The 18,767-nt window shown below is 37.9% G+C and overlaps 1 protein-coding gene and 1 pseudogene across 1 annotated transcript; both read right to left on the reverse strand.

Moving 5' to 3' along the window:
- Positions 1-645: 645 nt before the first annotated feature.
- On the reverse strand, positions 646-786 carry LOC125999850 (uncharacterized; annotated as a pseudogene).
- A 2,173-nt stretch (positions 787-2,959) lies between these two features.
- Positions 2,960-13,329, reverse strand: XKRX (XK related X-linked). The gene is made up of 3 exons (XM_049766924.1): positions 12,989-13,329; positions 8,083-8,351; positions 2,960-3,705 (listed from the first exon to the last, which is right to left on the reverse strand). The coding sequence occupies exons 1-3, from the start codon at positions 13,321-13,323 to the stop codon at positions 2,960-2,962; spliced, it is 1,350 nt and encodes a 449-aa protein (XP_049622881.1). The 5' UTR covers positions 13,324-13,329.
- Between the last annotated feature and the right edge of the window lie 5,438 nt (positions 13,330-18,767).

Genomic DNA, 18,767 nt, shown 5'->3' on the forward strand with positions numbered 1-18,767 from the left:
TATTCCATATTCTTTCTCCTTTATCTGTAGAGTATTACTGTGGAACAGAATGGCTACCATATAAATGATATCCCAAGGGTTGATTTGCATATACCACTAGAATCTCTTCTCTGTGGGTAAACACAGCAGGTTTTTCACGTCTAAAATTGCTCCACACCCTTGCCCTAAACTCCCTGCATACCTAAGATATTAACTCACCAAGGCTGGAAATGATACATGTGGGAAAATATGTTTTGTATCTTCAGTCTAATTATAATTGGCCTACCTGGCTCAGTGTGTGTCTCTGTGTTCCCATAGCACCTATTCTTTAAGTAGCTGATTCACATAGTTTTAATGGACCAAATTATATGTCCACATTGCTCCTGCTTTTAATGAGGACACATTAACCACTTGGAAGAAATTTCTGATTGAGTTCCAAATGCCAAATTGTTCTTCTGAAGTTTGACAGGTCGCTTATTTTAAAATCAACTTAAATAACACATAAGACAACTATGTGAGGGTATTTTTAATGACAGCCACCTAAGTCTCTTCACCATAAAAGAAGGAATGAAGGAATTTGATTTATATATATATATATATATACACACACACACACACAACTGTTTCAATGCAAGCCATATCACACTTCCCCCAATTAATTATCTTTTTTGTCCCCCAATTCACAATACAGACCAGGCAAAGGGCCTGGGTTGAGGGGTTGAGGTGTGTATGGGGTGCATTTACTGTACCTCTTCTTTCTATATAGTCAGTGTAAAGAATACAGCCTATGGTAAGAATTGGGAGGCTTTATCTTTTCTTTTTTTTTGATTTTTTAATTATATATATACATATATATGTATGTGTATATGTGTATATATATATAATTCTTCACCAGTGCAACATTCCCATGACCAATATCCCAAGTGTCCTTCCTCCACACCCCACACCGGCCTGTACTCTAGACAGGCTTTCTACTTCCCTCATTCAGTCACATTTTGTTATGATAGTTCTCAGTGTAATTATTTCAGGTCCAGCTCCTGACATGAAGCTCACCACAGGGATCGTTTAGTGCAGCCAATTAAATATCTTGTCAATTATCTTGTAGCCCCAAATAGTGGCTGAAAATAGAGAAACCATATAAGAAAACAGTACAATTCTGGCTCTTCATCCTGCAACTTATAAGAGGGAACTCCTCCAACATAATATCCTGATGCTGAAGTAAGAAGAAGGGAAATAATCTTAAATTCTTAGCATGATCCCAGACACGTAAAACTGAATGAGAATGAGAGGCTTTAGGTCAGATTGCTAAGACCACAGATGGTTATAACTGGTTCTTCCTGTCCTGAAGTGTCAGGCATTATTAGGTAAATGCTGGGATACTCTGTTCCAATAGGCACTGCTCATAGTAACCTCAATTTCTTCACTAACAGGCATCTAGATGACATGCCCATCACAGTATCAAGTACTTTAATATATAAACACAGGGAAACATGAAAAAGAACTGTGATTGTTTATTGAGAATGTGGTAATAAGCAGAGGATTGTTAAACACATTTCTTACCAGAAAATTAAGAAAATGCTGGACCAAAATATTATTTTGGGGGTCACACCCGGCAGCACTCAGGGGCCATTCCTGGCTCTACTCCCAGAAATCACTCCTGGCAGGCATGGGGGACCATAAGGGATGCTGGGATTTGAAACACCGTCCTTCTGCATGCAAGGCAAACGCTTTACCTCAATGCTATTTCTCCGGCCCCTGGACCAGAATATTATTACAGCAAATATTGTGCTTGCCTTGCACAAGACTGATCCTAGTTTTATCTCTAGCATTCTATATGGTCCCATGAACACTACAAGGTCCATGAACACTACTACTACCTAATTTCTAGGTACAAAGACAGGAGTAACCCCTGAGCATCATTGAGTAGCCCAAAATTTTTTAAAAGAAAATCCTATACGCAGAAACCACTATCAACAAAGGTTTAATATTATTTTATTTACCTTGGAATGCCAGCCAACATCCCAACATCCCAATGAAACAACATGAAGCAATGTCTCAGCCATTATTATCTTCTCTTTGTCTTTCAAAATAAATTAAATAAATACTCAGTATAGTGTCAGAAATAAAACGGTATTAATTTTTTCAATAGCTTAGAAACATTTTGAGTTATAGTTCGACTTCTTTGGTCTTTATCAAATAGTAAAAGCACCAAGAATACAGAAATGTTGGGTTGCAGTGAATTTCCAATAAGGAGGCACAAACTTAGAGATTTTACTTTACCATGTCACTTGATCAACTACAGGTACATGTAACAAACTATGGAATAAAGAGCCTGTTATGGCTTATGATCTGAAGAAATCCTATAACATGCTCCTTCATAGTGATCATATGAAGGGCCACTGAAAGAGGTTTTAGTGAATTATCACCATTACATTTTAATGTGGGTAAATTCTAACAATATGGTTTTCTATTTACTCAGTTTTTGATTGTGACTAGATTTCATTCACATTTATAATAATAATTTTCACATTAGTTTTATTGTATCCAGGGAAATATCCGTAGCTAGTCAACAGTCAAATCTTCTGATCAGTTAGGATGTATTCTGATGGAATTCTGAATATTCATCTCAGCCCTGGAAAAGATCAGGAATACCTCAAGCAAATGAGCAGAGCTAGAATGTCACAGTGAGGCTAGGATATTATCAAGGTGAATTATCCTGCAGGATAGCTAGACAAACCCACCAAGGTGGGATGAATATGAATTGTATTTCTGACCTTTCTGGGTATATACTGATTACCCTAACATCCAAACATAACCATCGATCTTGAGGAAATATGGGGGTAGGTGTGCTCTTTCATTTAAAGGATACCAGAAATTTTAAGAAAATGTCCCCTTCATGTTTCTACTCATGGGCTTCTTCTCCAATTTCACTGTTAATCTTGGCAACTTACCAACCCATTTCAAAATTTGGAGGAAAAAATCAAGCTATGCTTTGTCTTGTTTCAGTGTCAATGGATGGTTGCAAGTTCTCAGTTCTGCCCTGAGAATCTTGGTGGCAACAGACACAGTGAAGATAGTCTACTACATTGTAGGTGAAGAGTGAGCGCAATGGATGCAAATACTGGAAGAAAAGGAGCATGAATCCAATGGAAATCAGATAAGCAATAATAAGTTGCAAGGCAATCAAAGAATGACAATAATTTAGTAATATTTTCACTCCAAATAACTTAAAAACCAAAACCATTATCACATTTTCTACCAATCTCACACTATAGTGCCGGCCCATATGACCCCAGATCTGACCTTTGTCAACAAGGTCCCTATCTGCCAATTTCAACTGCAAGGCTGACCAGCAAGAGAAGTTGATGCCAGCATAGAGGACAGTAACAGAAATCAGTACTACCATGGTACCAACCCGGCTGAAATTTTTCTCAATGTTAGTAGGCATCTGGGCACCACTCCTCCAAAATTTAACCCAAGGCTCAAGGAGGATGATCAAGAAGTTGAGCAATAAAAAGGGCACGGCCTTCAATTTCAAGGTGGCTGAGAAGAGTACCAGAATCATTAGGCGGGAAGTGATCTCCAGAGTCCTCCAGATGGTGATACAGAGGACTTCTAGTGGACCAAGGCGAATTTTGTATTCATCATACTTGATCTGCATGGCCAACATATTGCAGAGGGTGGCCCCATAGGTAACTGATATCAGGGTAAAGACCATTAACACAGCTGTAAGAGAAAAGCGGGTGATCAGCCAAGGATGATAGTGGAATTTATACTCTAACCTTGAGGTCTAGAAACATTGTAGGTTGAAATTCAAGGGCCTCAGTTAAGATGCCCTCAATTAATTAGACCTATTAACTAAACAGGATGCACAGAAAAAAAACAGAAATAATTCAAAACATATTTTATAATAGCAATTCATGTCAGCTTTTTAGATTTTTCAATATTTCTCTTTCTAAATATCTCATAATGACCATATACTATATACATTAATAATTGTGTGTACAAAATGAACCTTTTGATACAGTCTAAACCTATTATTAGGAGGTTATTAATTTAAGAAGCACACCCATAAAGGGATGGAGCAGAAGCTACCTCATAAAACAGTTTGTTAAGCAAACTTTGAAGGAGAACCCTATCTGAACAATTCAAGTCATAGAAGACTCAAAGAGAATGCCTTTGATGGTTTTATTCAAGAAACAGGTCTTGGGGCCGGGCGGTGGCGCTAAAGGTAAGGTGCCTGCCTTGCCTGCGCTAGCCTTGGATGGACCGCGGTTCGACCCCCCGGTGTCCCATATGGTCCCCCAAGCCAGGAGCAATTTCTGAGCGCATAGCCAGGAGTAACTCCTGAGCGTTACTGGGTGAGGCCCAAAAACCAAAAAAAAAAAAAAAAAGAAAAGAAAAAAAAGAAACAGGTCTTGTTTGTGTATGCTTTCAGAATTTGTCAAAATGCACACAGGAAATTCTATGAGGGCAGAAGAAAGCGCATCTATTTTGTCCATTGCTTCTTCCCCAAAGCACTGTATATTGCTTAGAAATAGTAGATGCTCAGATGTTTGTGGTATTAATGAATAATTCTAAGTTTAGAGAGGCAGAATAAAATATTTACAATTTGAAATTCTTAGTAAAGCTGAAAGCTTAGCTATGTGCTTCAGTTTCCCAATGCACCAATGTACTCTAGAGTTGCTTGCATTAATCACTAGAATTGTGAGTCCATCACTCCTGTGCTTTGATATATTTTAGGTATCCCCAAACTTCCAGCACAGTGTTTTAAAAAATAAAAATGCAGAATCACTGTTTCTGAGCCAACAGTAGTCATACCACTATATGTTAGTATATATGTAGTGTAGGTATTTCCCTAACCTGCTCTATCAAGTTTCCACTACACATCATGCAGTGACCTATTTCACTTCTTTCTTAGATCAAAAGATTCTAATCAATAATAATTTTAAAAATAGATATTCTTAGAATGAATGAGGATTATAACATACTTTGGGAACTTCCTGTTCTCAAAATACACACTGAAACCAAGGAAGAAGTGTCATGGAAGTTTTCATTTAATCTGGAAGGAAAGTGAAGGTCTTCCCATCAAAACTCAAACGAAGCATAAACAAACCTAAAGGAAGCAAACTTACCTTGCAGATGTGTTTGTGTCTTCTGTTTAAGCTCTAAATAGATTACTGGAAAACTGAAATGGGAGACTTTCCTTAAATAGCTTTTTTTTTTTTTTTTGGTTTTTGGGTCACATCCGGCAGCACTCAGAGGTTACTCCTGGCTTTACACTCAGAAATCGCTCCTGGCAGGCTCAGGGGACCATATGGGATGCTGGAGATTGAACCAGTTTTGACCACATGAAAGTCAAGTACCCTACCTACTATATTGTATTCATTGCACACAGCACACAGATATTTGTAAAATGTTGATTGGCTAGGACATGGTTTGCAATTAGCAAGAAAATTTGTATAGGGAAAAAAGGAAACAAATCCTAATCCCTCGTGTAAATGAGTAGGTAAATAAGAAAGAATGGTGCAACTTACATAAGGGTTTACTACAATATACATATATATGGGAGTATATTATACCACTATATAGTTGTTTAAGAAAGAAATTTGTATACTTTTGGAAAAGACATGTTGCTGAGCAAAATATTTAATGGTACAGCCCTTTCTGGTAATAAAATATATATTTTATGTATATTCATATTTACATAATAAAAAGTTTGGAAGGTTATGTACTGAATGATTAATATGGATTTACTTTGGAAATGAGACTATATCTTGTATAATATATACAGGCAAATATATTGTATAATTAGCCTGAAATCTTTATAGTAAACCATGACTAATTTTTTATATTAAAAATTAGGGACTAAAAATGCACAAGGATGGCAAAAATTTTTAACTATATAAAAGGGTTTAAAGACATAAAAGTTGACTAATTTCTCATTACTACTCCCCAGAGAAAAATATTTCTTAAATAGTTTTCCAGAAATTTTCTGTGTATATATAATTATCACCAGGTTAACTAGTTTCTGCATGTATTATGTTTGTAATTTATTCATATTTTAATTATATGCTTTTCCTCAGAGGAAAAACATCACTATTTCCAGATATATTTTTCCTCATACCACTGGCAATTCTTTTTTTTTATAAAATCTTTATTTAAGCATCATAATTACAAACATGATTGTAGTTGGATTTCAGTCATAAACAGAACATCCCCCTTCACCACTACTGGCAATTCTGGATACTGAAAAGCTATAGATCAACAGAACCCTACAAAAAAAAAACCCAATTATTTTTGTTTATGTTTGAGACACACTTGGTGATGCTCAGGAATGGCTGTGCTCAAGGGACCATATGGGATAATGGGGATTGAACCTGGGTTGGCCTAATGCAACACAAGCACCTTACCCGCTCTGTACTATCCCTCTGGCCTCATGTACAAACAATTCTTTTTTTTTTTTTTTTTTTTTTTTTTTTTTTTTTTTTTGTGGTTTTTGGGTCACTCCCGGCAGTGCTCAGGGGTTACTCCTGGCTCCATGCTCAGAAATTGCTCCTGGCAGGCACGGGGGACCATATGGGACGCTGGGATTCGAACCGATGACCTCTTGCATGAAAGGCAAACGCCTTACCTCCATGCTATCTCTCCAGCCCCTGTGTACAAACAATTCTTATTGGAGAGAAAGAAAATAGAGATTTGGAGTTTTGCAAAGCAAGTTCAGCAATCAATTAAAGACATCATCTAAAGCTACTTCACAGCTGTACCAGCTCTGGGCAAAGCAGATGAAGCTAATCTTAGGTTGTTAAAACTCATTAACAATATTTTATCTTGATTTTGAAAATAATGAATCACATTTTATCCTCTGATAGAGTTCTTACTCATCTCAGGATCACTCTTTTACAAGTAGGAACTTAAGACATTGAGTGACCTCTTTGTCAACTTCAATCAAAAATCAGAAAGAAGATCAGAATTAGGACCAGACCTCACTATTATTATTCCACATCTTTTTTTTCTTTCTCCCCAACAGAGTTTAGAGAAATGATCAATCAAATCAGTGGTTCCCAAATGTGGCTGATCCAAAAAACTGGGAATACTTTTACAAACTGTAAATTCCTAACCACCCCCAGATTGAATCATGTCTGGGAAAGAAATTGCATTCTAAAAAGGAGCTTTAATCCTGGACTATTCCTTTTATGATCTGTAATATTTAGGAAATTCTCATTTAAATATAACCATTCCTAACCAACTCCTCCAAAATAAAACTTAAAATACTTCACTATAATTAAAACCCACTTAGCTAGGGGAAATATTCTGCTTACTGCTGGTTTTATTTACTTATTCAAGGCCAAGTTCTATTGACATAATTTTTACAGACTTAAAAAAATTGTTGCTAGTTGAATTTCAGTCATACAATGTTTTAACACCCAGCCCTTCACTAGTGTTCATTTCCCATTACCAATTTTCCCTCCTGTCCCTGTCCACATCTCCTCTATGATAGACACCTCTCTTTCTTTCTCTCTCTCTCACTCTACTGATTGATCCCCCTTTTTTCCTCTATGAACTGTTGTCTGCAATACTGTTACTGAAGGGGTATCATGCATATCTGTGACATATTTTGTCAAATATATCACTCGCTGTAAGTTTTTGGAAAGGCCACACGCAGAAATTCTCAAGGATTGTTACTGGCTGTACTTGGGGAAATATATACAATGCCAGAGATCAAACCTCGGTAGATGGTCACATACAAGGCAAGTATCCTGCCAGTTATACTATGTCTCTAATACAAGCCTCCACTTAAGAGATCTCACAGGCTTGAGATACCTGCCTTAAGAGTTTCTTGAGCTATCTCTGAGTGCTATCCGATTGAACTTCTGCAATGATAGGCATGCTCTGTAATACTTGTGTTGTCCAAGCCAGTGACTCATGAGGTTATTGACTACTTAAAAAGTAATCAGCATGATTAAGGAAGTACATCTTTCATTTCATTTTAATTTAATTAACCACATGGAGTTAGTGGCCTGCATATTTTACGACTCGGGTCTTATGTACCTAAGGCCCTTCACTTATATGAAGCCTTCCCATCTCCTGACTCCCACTCACCTCTAGGTAAGGTGACCTCTGCAGATATTAAGGTCACATAGAGCTGATAGGTCAGTTGGGGCACTGAACCCAGAAAAGCTTGAATCTGTGACATACGTTTGTAGGCATTGCGATGCATTGCCAGGGTTCGGACAGAGTGCCCAACCTCCCATTCTATCAGCACCTCCTCGCCATTTATTAGCATCTTCTTTCGGGTAAGGCTTACATAGGGCTCCTCTTGTCTTTCTTTTTTCCACAGTGTGAGATACTTGCTCATGGCCTCCAAACATCTGCAGAAGTAAAGTATCAGGGAAACTTAAATAAAGCTGTTGGCATTGAGATAAGGGTTAAATAACTCAAGGAGGTTTTGCTATTTATTTATTTTTTTACCATTCCTTTTATCCTTTTCTATGCATTTCTTGTAAGTCAAAGAATTCATTGGTCATGCTTTTTACAAGTTATGTGAGTCTTCCATTTTGCTCAGTGAACAATATAAGCTATTTCAAAAATATTACTTTGATATGATTTTCTTTTTCTCTGTCAGAATAAACCTGTGGTAGACAGGTACCTTGAACACAACAATATTAGATAACTTACGCTTTGAGTGAAAATGATGAAGGTTCCCAAATTTCCTGGTTCTCAAAACACCTCAAATTTCTGAGGTGAGGCATTCCTTATTCAGTTTTCAGCTCTGAGTTCTATTTTCAAGATAGTGCCTACAACTATAATTGCCTTGGCTAAAAAATCTGGAAAATAGTCCTCATATACATTTAGCACAAAGATTCTTAAATAATTAGGAACTCAAAACCAAACAAACTATATATCTAGGAAACCTAAAAATCACAAGTTGTTTTGGAGGCCTCTTGAACAGTTTGATAACTGTCCTTTAAACATAATTTGTCCTTAACAAAATTTATTTTTGACAGTTATTAAATTTATGTATTTAATTGTTATTTTTATTTTGGAGGCTTTTTTATCAGATCCAGCAGTACTCAGGGCTTACTCCTTGCTCTGTGTTCAGGGATCATCCCTTGCAGGGTGTGGGATTAAACCCAGGTGGGCTACATGGAAATCATATGCCCTGCCCACTATATTATCTCTTGAACCCATGTATTATATTTTAGATTATGATAGTAGTGTTAAAGTTTATGGTATTAATATACAAAATTACTGAATCCCACCATCAATGTACTTCTACTAGGGTCCCTTTGTCACCTTAGTGCTTTCCTACTTCCTTTCTTTTTTTCTTTGATTCTTTCTTTCCCATACCCAGTGATTTTCTAGGCCTGGTCCTGGTTCTCTACTCAGGAATAACTCTAATGAGGCTTAGGGGACCATATGTAGTGCCAACCTGGGTAAGCCATGTGCAAGGCCAGCACCATTCCTACTGTACTGTCGCTCTGGATCCTCACTGTGATATTCTTCCCCTTCCTCGGCCCCTACTCCTATCGTTTTGCTGCCTGTCTATAAGTTTTGTAATTCAAACCAAGGTTTTGTTATTGTCTGATACTTAGAAGACAACATCCCTAGAAGATAATAACCTACACGCTTGAAAAAGTACTAAAACAATTCCTACTATACCTGCCCGTTAATTTACCTTGAAAATAAGAATAACAAGGACAAAATTTATGATTTTTAATTATTTCCCTTGCTGCAGGGTTAGCTTCAGGATATATAAAAATGAAAGATTATAAATGATTTCCAATCATTTTAAGAAGAAGCTAAATAACAAAAATGAAGTACAGCTCACAACACTTCATATAAATGATCAAAATCAAAGATGGTTTGAAGATCATAAACATATGGGGAAATCAAATGACTAGTTACTGAAATTTGCATCCTGAGTGTGCTGAGTATATTACTCAATAAGTTGATCTTTGAACCTTGTGTCAGAGGCATATTAGAATCTGTATCTCACACACACACCCAGCCATAGAAACTCAAATTACAACTTAATAGTTCACCCTTTATATATGCTGGTTCTGCATCCAGGAATTCCTCCAACTCATGGCCAGGTTGGCTGAACCCATGAAATCAAATCCTGAGTAGGAAAAACTCCAGGTTTACATAAACCAAAGAAATTGAACCATCATGTCCAAGGGCCAATTCTATATTACATTTGAAAAGGTAAAGAAAATGGTTTCCTTACTCCTCTAGTGACATCTCTAATTTTGGTGCTATATTAAAAATATAGTTTAACTTTAAAATATCTTCTTAGTATCTAATCCAGGGGTAGAATGTAAGTCAACTGATCCAAATCTGACCAGCAGATAGGATTTTGTCCATTCAATGTTTTTATTTATTAGTTGCCAAACTTTTAATTCACATTACATCATATAATATTCTGTTGAAGAACAGTCTCTTGAGAAGTTGAAGTATTTGGTATTACCCATCTGAATTTCAACAGGGAAACAATGGGTTGCAACTGTAGAGTGACCACCTTATTTAGGCATGTCAATGGATGCCAGAATTACACAGTACTTTGCTATTTTCCATTATTTTTCTAACATTAATATTTTTTCATTTATCACATATGAAGTAACTGTTTTTCTCATAATCAATCCACTTTACTTATTCATGATATCTATCTGGTTCCCACAGGCATTTGATTTTGACATTTAAACCTATGGGGCCTAAACTAGTCCTTTTCCTATGATCAATACTGCCCTCACACCAGGAGGTGCTAGAATGATCTATGGCAGTTTTCTTCAATCATGGGTAAGTGGGCAACTGACAGTCTGGTCCGCAGGTATAGAAATATGAGAAATCACTAGTCAAAAGAGCCTTAATTACAACTGTCTGTTCAGGACTAGTATGTAGGACAGCTGTAGTCCTCAGGTATAAAAAAGTTGAATAAGGATGAGCTAAAAGAGAGGAAGTAACCTCTTATACATATGAGGGGAACTTTTTTTATTTGTTTATTTAAACAAGGTAGTTTTACAGGGTGCCACTATTTTTCTCTGTAAAAAAAAAAGAGTGCAACCAAGTACTTTTTTTCTAAAAAAAATTCTTTTTTTTCCAGAAAAAAAATCCAAATATAATAGGATATTTTGGTTTAGTATAACCCAATTTTTTTTGGTGTTTTGGGCCACACCTGGCGTTGCTCAGGGGTTACTCCTGGCTGTCTGCTCAGAAATAGCTCCTGGCAGGCATGGGGGACCATATGGGACACCGGGATTCGAACCAACCACCTTTGGTCCTGGATTGGCTGCTTGCAAGGCAAACGCCACTGTGCAATCTCTCCGGGCCCATAACCCAATTCTTTTACAGATTAAGACAATGAGGTCCAAAGCATCTTCAGAGATTTAACCACAGTAGCATATTCAATGATAGAATAAGAATAGATTCCAGATCCTCTGAATTCCAGTATGTTTCTTTTGATATTCTTTATTTTCTCTAATAGAGACTAATTGTCTTTTGATTTTGGAGTCACATCCAAGCAGTGCTCAGAGCTTACTTCAGGTTCTACTTTTGGGGATCACTCCTGGCGGGATTCAAGGGACCATCTAGTGTCCCAGAGATCAAATCCAGGACAGCTGCATGCAAGACATCTGCCCTACTTTCTGTACTATTTCTCTGGCCCCGAGTTTAAACATATTCATTCTAAATGAGGGGGGAAGGTAGATTTCCATCTTGTCCTCCCACTAATTTAGGTTATGCTTAGCGCTCTAAGGATATCTTTCTTAACAAATGCAATAACATTGACACTTTGACTCATATTCCTCAATGGATTGCAAGCTTCCGTCTCTTCTGCAATCAAGACAAACTTGGTTCATGTCTTATTCCTGACCTCATAAGTTTTGAAACCTTGAAGATCCCATAGCATCCAGATGAGAATGCATATACAGATGCCTTCCTATCTCTATGATCAGAAAATCCTCATCCCTTTAAGACAATCTGAGTGGAAGACAATACTGTTACATTATGCTACAGTGTCATCCATATGGAGAGATGACTATCTGCCTTTACCCCCACTTCTGTCTTCCTAATTTTAGTGCAGAAAGATACAAATAAATAAGCAGAAGACTAATAAAGATAAACTGCAATGGGTTAGGATATCAGATGCCTAGGATTTGAAATATTTTCCAGATAACAAATAAGTAGAAAAATGGAAGCAACATCAGTCTAAGTAACTCAAAGAGTAAAGAAAACTACATTGAGTCAGGTCTGAGGGGGTCAGAAGAGGAATTTTTTTAATAAAGGTTACAGTTAAATTAGTACTCTGAAACTAAGGGCCTGTAAACACAGGGTGATCACATAACCCAAATCAACATTTTTTCTAATGGTTGAATCAATGATACTGTATCTAGACTTGGGGTCTAGATATATGACACATGTTCAAGGTGGCATTTAGAACTTCAGATCAAATTTGGAGCATCAGTGCAATGGGTAGGGCATTTGCCTTGCATGTGGCTGACCAGGGTTCAATCCCCAGCACCCTGAGCTCACCAGAAGTGGTCCCATAGCACAGAGCCAGAAGTAAATCCTGAGCACCCTTGGGTGTGGTCTAAAAATCTAAAAGAGAAAATAATGAAAACAGAGACTCCAAAGTGGTACTCAGAGCATTGGGGACCAATCTTGACTGACGAGGCGGGGAATTCGGTTTGAGGGCAGATGGGACAGTGTTGCTCAGGCAGAGCCACCCCAGCAGTGTTCTGGAAATTTTACAGTTACATCTACCAATGCCTGGGAGTTCTTGTGGCGGCAGGGATTGAACCAAGGACTGAGCAGTCACATACCCCCTTTAGTATCATCACTCTGTCCCCTCAAAAAAGTATCATTTTTGATGGTTAATAAGGAAACCAAAAGTAGAATGGAATGGGAGGATTGATTAGATTAGAGGCAAAATATCAATCTTGTATAAATATCAGCTTCATTCTCTGTACAGACATGGGGAGGAGGTAGAGAAGGAGGGAACAGATCTTACCTTACAATAGGTCCCAATAGAATTAGATGCATAAACAATGACAGTGGCTTATCTTTGCCCAGATCTCTGTGGACAAAAATGAGGGTTAACTGGACCATAACTGATGAAAACATAAAGAAGGAAAAGGTGTATGTCATCCAGTAGATTTCACTATTTTTTCGATAGATTCTAACCATGTACAAGGTAGATACTGCCTCCCCACAGTACAAAAAAGTGGAGAACAGTATGCTAAATGGAAAAGTAAATCGAGGATTTGGCCCCCGTATGACGTCTTCTCTTAGAGATGAAATTGGGTCCACATTTGGCTCCTCAGGAATCTCATAAATTTGGTCCATTGTTGAGGACCTGAGTGTTAAGGTCTGATCTTCAAAGAACTTTTCCCACCTTCTGGCACGCCTGGAGCCGCTGCAACTCAAGTATTAGTGAAAGAGTAATCAAAACCAACTCCAGAGCCGACATCTCCTAGTTAGAACAAAAAAATCCCTCATTTTTTTATTGGTGTCTTGGACGACGATTCCATCAGAAAAGACTCCCAGTAGCAACACTTTCAATGTGACTCTTGATTGGCTCAGGATAACAATAAGCAGGATTAACAGTAAGTGCTGTGAAAAGTGGACAAAGCAAAAGGAAGCATCCTTGTACCCAGATCACAGTCCAAAAGCACAGTGTTTCGTGGTTATTCTTCGATTCAAAGCCCGATGAAGTGGGAGAGTCGTTCAATCTGGGCTGTCCACAGCAACTAGCAAGGATCCTGAGCAGTGTCACTCAGCTCAGTCAAGAACTGAGCCAGCACTGCCTGCGCGTCCCTGCGAGGGGAGGGGTTCAGTTCAAGGCTTCGTTACCCGAGGCTGGCTGAGCTACGGCTTAAACTCGCCGGGTCCCACACTTGCCTAGGGCATTGTGGTTGGCTCCTTGGTTCCCTTCGTTTTGTTCTCCAGACGCCTGGCTCCGGGCAAATTTGTCTCCAACCAGTCTTCACGCCTAGAAACTGCTAGCGAGAAGCACAATGAGCTGTGCACCAAACTGGCATGGAAGAAGCCGCCACACTCTTGGAAAGGTCCCCACAGTTCCAGCTGTCAGATGTGGCCAGCCTTTGAAATTAAAATCCGCCGGTGGCAGAGACACCAGCGAAACAGGAGGAAGAGTTTGGAAAACAATCCGGCACAAATTCCAGCATAGGCAAACATAGGATTCTCCTAGTTGAAATCACACACACATACACACACACACACACACACACACACACACACACACACACACACACACAGAGAGAGAGAGAGAGAGAGAGACAGAGAGACAGAGAGAACAGAGACAGAGAGACAGACAGAGGGACAGAGGCAGAGACGACAGAGACAGAGACAGAGAGAGGCACTCACATAGAGACAGAGAGTCAGAGACAGAGAGGGAATTGAACTAATTTTCAGAAGCAGTTGTCACCGCGATGTCTAGACCCCAGAGGGAGTCATAGCTTCCCTCTTTCTCACGCCCACTCCTGCCTTGCCCTTCCAAACTACATCTTTCCCAAAGTAGCTCAACCCACGCAGCCAGGTGTGTCTCTCTTGGCTTCAGTTCTGAACCTCGCTAGGTCCTATTGCCCAACGGATATCACAGAGAGGTGGCGGAGAACTATTAGCCTTGTGATTTCCTTCCCAGACAAGAGTACACACAAAAGAGAGGAAGACACAAGAATCGAGGAGTTGGGGAGAGAGATTCAAGACACTAAAAGCTCTTCTTATGTATATGCCTTATGTATATACCTTGCTAAAGTAAGGTCTGGATAGGAAATTTGGCTTTTGGATTTTAGGTCGGAAGGTTTTGAAAGGTGTTGAATATTAAATAGACTGGCAAGGAGCCAAGATAGCAGCTACTGAAAATTGAGAAGGGTATCTAGAAGAGCTCTGAATATTGCCTGGATTCAGAAGAATAGTCCCTCTCACTTCATTGACTTTTTGTTTTCATGCTTAATTTTCATGATTCCAAATCCCAGTTAAAGAGTAAGCATCTATCTCCAGTCAATAATACAAATATAACAGACTCTCGTTAATTTCCTTTTGCTGTAAATTTTAATATAAGGGGTCTCTCTTAGAGAGAATGGGCTGGAGACATGCGACAATAACTAACCAAAATCTATAAAAGGAGTAGACAAATAGCCTGTACTGAACTGATGGCCTGGAAAAAGACTTAATCTTATTTTTTTTCAGTTGTTTTTAAGGTGTATACTGTTGCCATCTCCTTTTCTCAGGGTTAATATAGGTACATATTAACATCTAAAAGTTGTTGCCTTTGAAGCACAAATATCAACTTGATCTTCACCTGTGTTAATAACTGGATTAGCAGGCTGATCCTTTCTCTTTTCTGGTTCACAGGGGAGGTCAGGACTATATGAAAACACTGCACAAAAGTTGATTGGGAAGGGACTTTTCAACAGGCAGCAGGTTTGTATTAACAGTATAGGAGTTCTTCAGATGTCTTTACACTCAATCTTAACCAAAAGGCCGAGAAGCGATCTTCAGGTGTCTTTAGAAGCCTGTTCTCAAGAAATATGAATCTCTAGAACTGTAAGAAAGTTATACCATGATTGGGATGGCATAAATTGGCACCAATAACATGGGGTAATAAAGCTTAGAAGCATGTAGAATCTTAATAGTTTTCTCCTAGACTTGCCTACATTCCAGCGCTCCTGTCACTCAAGAGATATAATAATTCACAGTGCCTTCCTGCTTCACTCCAAAATGACTCCTATTGTGGGGCTGGAGAGATAGTACACTGGGTAGGGCCTTACCCTTGTATGCCCGAGACACCATAAGATCCCTAAGCAATGTGAGGGTGATTCTCGAGTACATAGCCAGCAGAAACCTCTAAGAATAAACAGATGTGGTCCAAAGCAAAACAAAATGACTCTTCTTGGACTTTAAAGACATTTACCACACTACCAACCCGGAATAAAGTCTTTTATTTAAATACCATGATTACAAAGTTGTTTATGATTTATTTTCAGTCTTAAAATGTATACCACTTAAATGTACACCTCTAATGTTTCTCTCCCCCCTCTCCCCTCTGCATACTTATAGGGTAGGCAGTTTTGCTCCTCTCTCTATATATTTTTAAATAATTTTATTGTGACCAATGTGAATTACAAATCTTTCACAGTAATATTTGTGGTACATAGTGCATTGAATCAGGGATATTCCCAATACCAGTGTTGTCCTCCCTCCACCCCAGTTCCCAGCATCCCCCTCCTTTGCCCTGTGGACCGCTAGGGTAACAACTGGTTCTTTCTGTGTATAGCTTGTTGAAGATTGGAGATTTATTTTGTTGTCGTTGACTTTTCTATTGAATCAATCTGGGCCTGGGCTTTACATTTTGTGAAACCTTTTGATTACCATTTCAAGTTCCATGCCCATCATACACCTGTTCAGGCATTACAAATCATCTTGTTTCAGACTTCATAGATTGTAGGAGTCCAAAAAGTTATTCATTTCTTCCCAGTTCTCTTGCTTTGTGGTATAAATATTTTCAAAATAATTGTTTATTACCTTTTGTAGTAACTGTATTAATATACCCCTTTTATTTTGAATCTGTTTATAACTTTCCTTATCTCCCATTTTTGAGAACATTGCTGATAGTTTATTGATCATATTTATTTTTTTCAGAGAGCTAATGTTTGCCTTCATGATTTCTTTGAATGTTTTGGGGTATGCAATATATTAATTTCTGTTCTGCTTTATTATTTGCTTCCACTTGCCTACCTTTGATTTCTTTTGCTTATCATTTTTCAATTTTCTAAGCTGTGCCATTAAGTTATTTATGTAGGTCTTTTATTTTTTTCTGATGAGTGCTTGCAAAGCTATAACTTTTTCTATTAATACTGCTTTAGATTTGTCCCACAAGTTATGATAATTTGTCCCTTCATTCTCATGTGTTTCAGAAATCTATTGAGTTCCTCCTTAATTTTATATCTGACCCACTGGGTGGTCAGTAGTGAGCTGTTTAATTTCCCTGGCATAATTTTTTTCTCCGTTTCTGTTTGTATTTCACTTCTATTTTTAATGTGCCATGCTCTGAGAAGATAGTTCATACAATTTATATCCACTTGATTTTATGGATGTATGGTTTATAGTCCAATATATGATCTATCTTAAAGAATGTCCCAGGTGCATTGGAGAAGAATGTATAGTCAGCTTTCTGGGGATGGAAAACCCTATGTATATCTGCTAAGCAACTCTCTGCCATTTCTTCCTTCAAAGCCAGTATATGCTTGTTAAGTTTTTGCCTGGTTGTTCTATGAAGAAGTTACAGAGTGGTGTTGAAGTTTTCTACATCTTGTTGCTATTGATATTTTTCTTCAGGTCTATTAGCAGTTCTTTTAAGTATTTTTCTGGCCCCTCATAAGTGCATATACATATATATGCATATATGTTTATGACTTTGATTTATTCCTGATGTACATATCACTCAATTATTAATAAATGAGCCTCTTTGTCTCCAATAACCTTTTAAATCCTGAAGTCTATATCATCTAATATTAGTATGGCCACTATTGCCTTTTGAAGGGAGTTGTATGCTTGAACATTCTCCAATCTTTTCTACTTTGAATCTGTGTTTGCTCTGAATAATCAAATGTGCTTCTTGCAGATAGCAAAATATTGGACTCAGTTATCTGATCCATTTTGCCACTTGTGTATCTTCACTGGTGCATTTAGTCCATTAATATTGAGAGAGATTATTATCATAGGGTTTTGTGCCATCTTTTTGTAGAAGTCTGATGTGTTTGTGAGGCTGGTTTGCCTTAAAGCAGACCCTTGAGTTGATCTTTTAAAGTTGACTTGGAGTCTGTAAAGTTTCTTTTAATTTTATCAAGGCGATGTTAGCTTCATAGAAGCTAGCTGTTGTTTATCTATGAAGCAATGTATCCTTTCTTCAAACCCTAATAAAAGACTGGCTGGTTGAAAAATTATTGCCTAGTTATTCATTTCATTGTTGTTGTTGGTTTTGTCGTTGTTATTGTTTTCACTATACTCCAGCACTGCCCTCAAATCTGAAGGGTTACTTATGATCAATCTGCTGTAACTCGTAAGGATGCTTCTTTGTATATAAAAACCCTTTTTGATCTTGCTGCTTTCAGTATTCTGTCCCTATCTGAGGTTTTCATCTTTGTAAGTAGGATGTGCCTTGGGTGCTTTTATTTGGGTCTCTTTTAGCTGCTATTTTTTCATGTCCAGAATATGGGTATAAGTACTCATCAGTTCTCAACAATGATACTTTTGCTTCTTATTTTTTAAGCAATATCTTTATTAAGCACAATGATTACAGACATGTTTGTAGTAGGGTTTCAGTCATAAAAAGAACTCCCCCTTCACCAGTGCAACATTCATTGGAAAGTCTCACTAGCAGAGTAACAGCTGCTCAGGACAAGAATCAACAGAAGGAAGATGAGGTTTTCCAGTAAATTTTTCATTTCACCTACCAAGTTTTTCAAATCTGTTATTTCATTTTGAGGTTTTCTCACTTCTACTCTCATATGCTCTTGAGTCTTTTTTGTTGTTTGTTCTGTTCTTTCCATGGTTTCTTTGAGTTCTTTGAACATCCTCCACATTTTCTCTCTAAAGTACTTATTAGAGCAGTTGTATAGGTGTTTGACATTGGTTGAGTAATCGAAAGTACGAACTTCATTCACTAAGTGTGCATTGTCTTCCCATTTGATCTTTGCAGTGTGTGGTGGTTAGTTATGTGTTGTAATGGGGCTCTTTGCCTAGCAGGAGTGTGAGGCTGCAAAACA

Source organism: Suncus etruscus, chromosome X (genome assembly GCF_024139225.1).
Source record: "Suncus etruscus isolate mSunEtr1 chromosome X, mSunEtr1.pri.cur, whole genome shotgun sequence".
NCBI classification, from domain to species: domain Eukaryota; kingdom Metazoa; phylum Chordata; class Mammalia; order Eulipotyphla; family Soricidae; genus Suncus; species Suncus etruscus.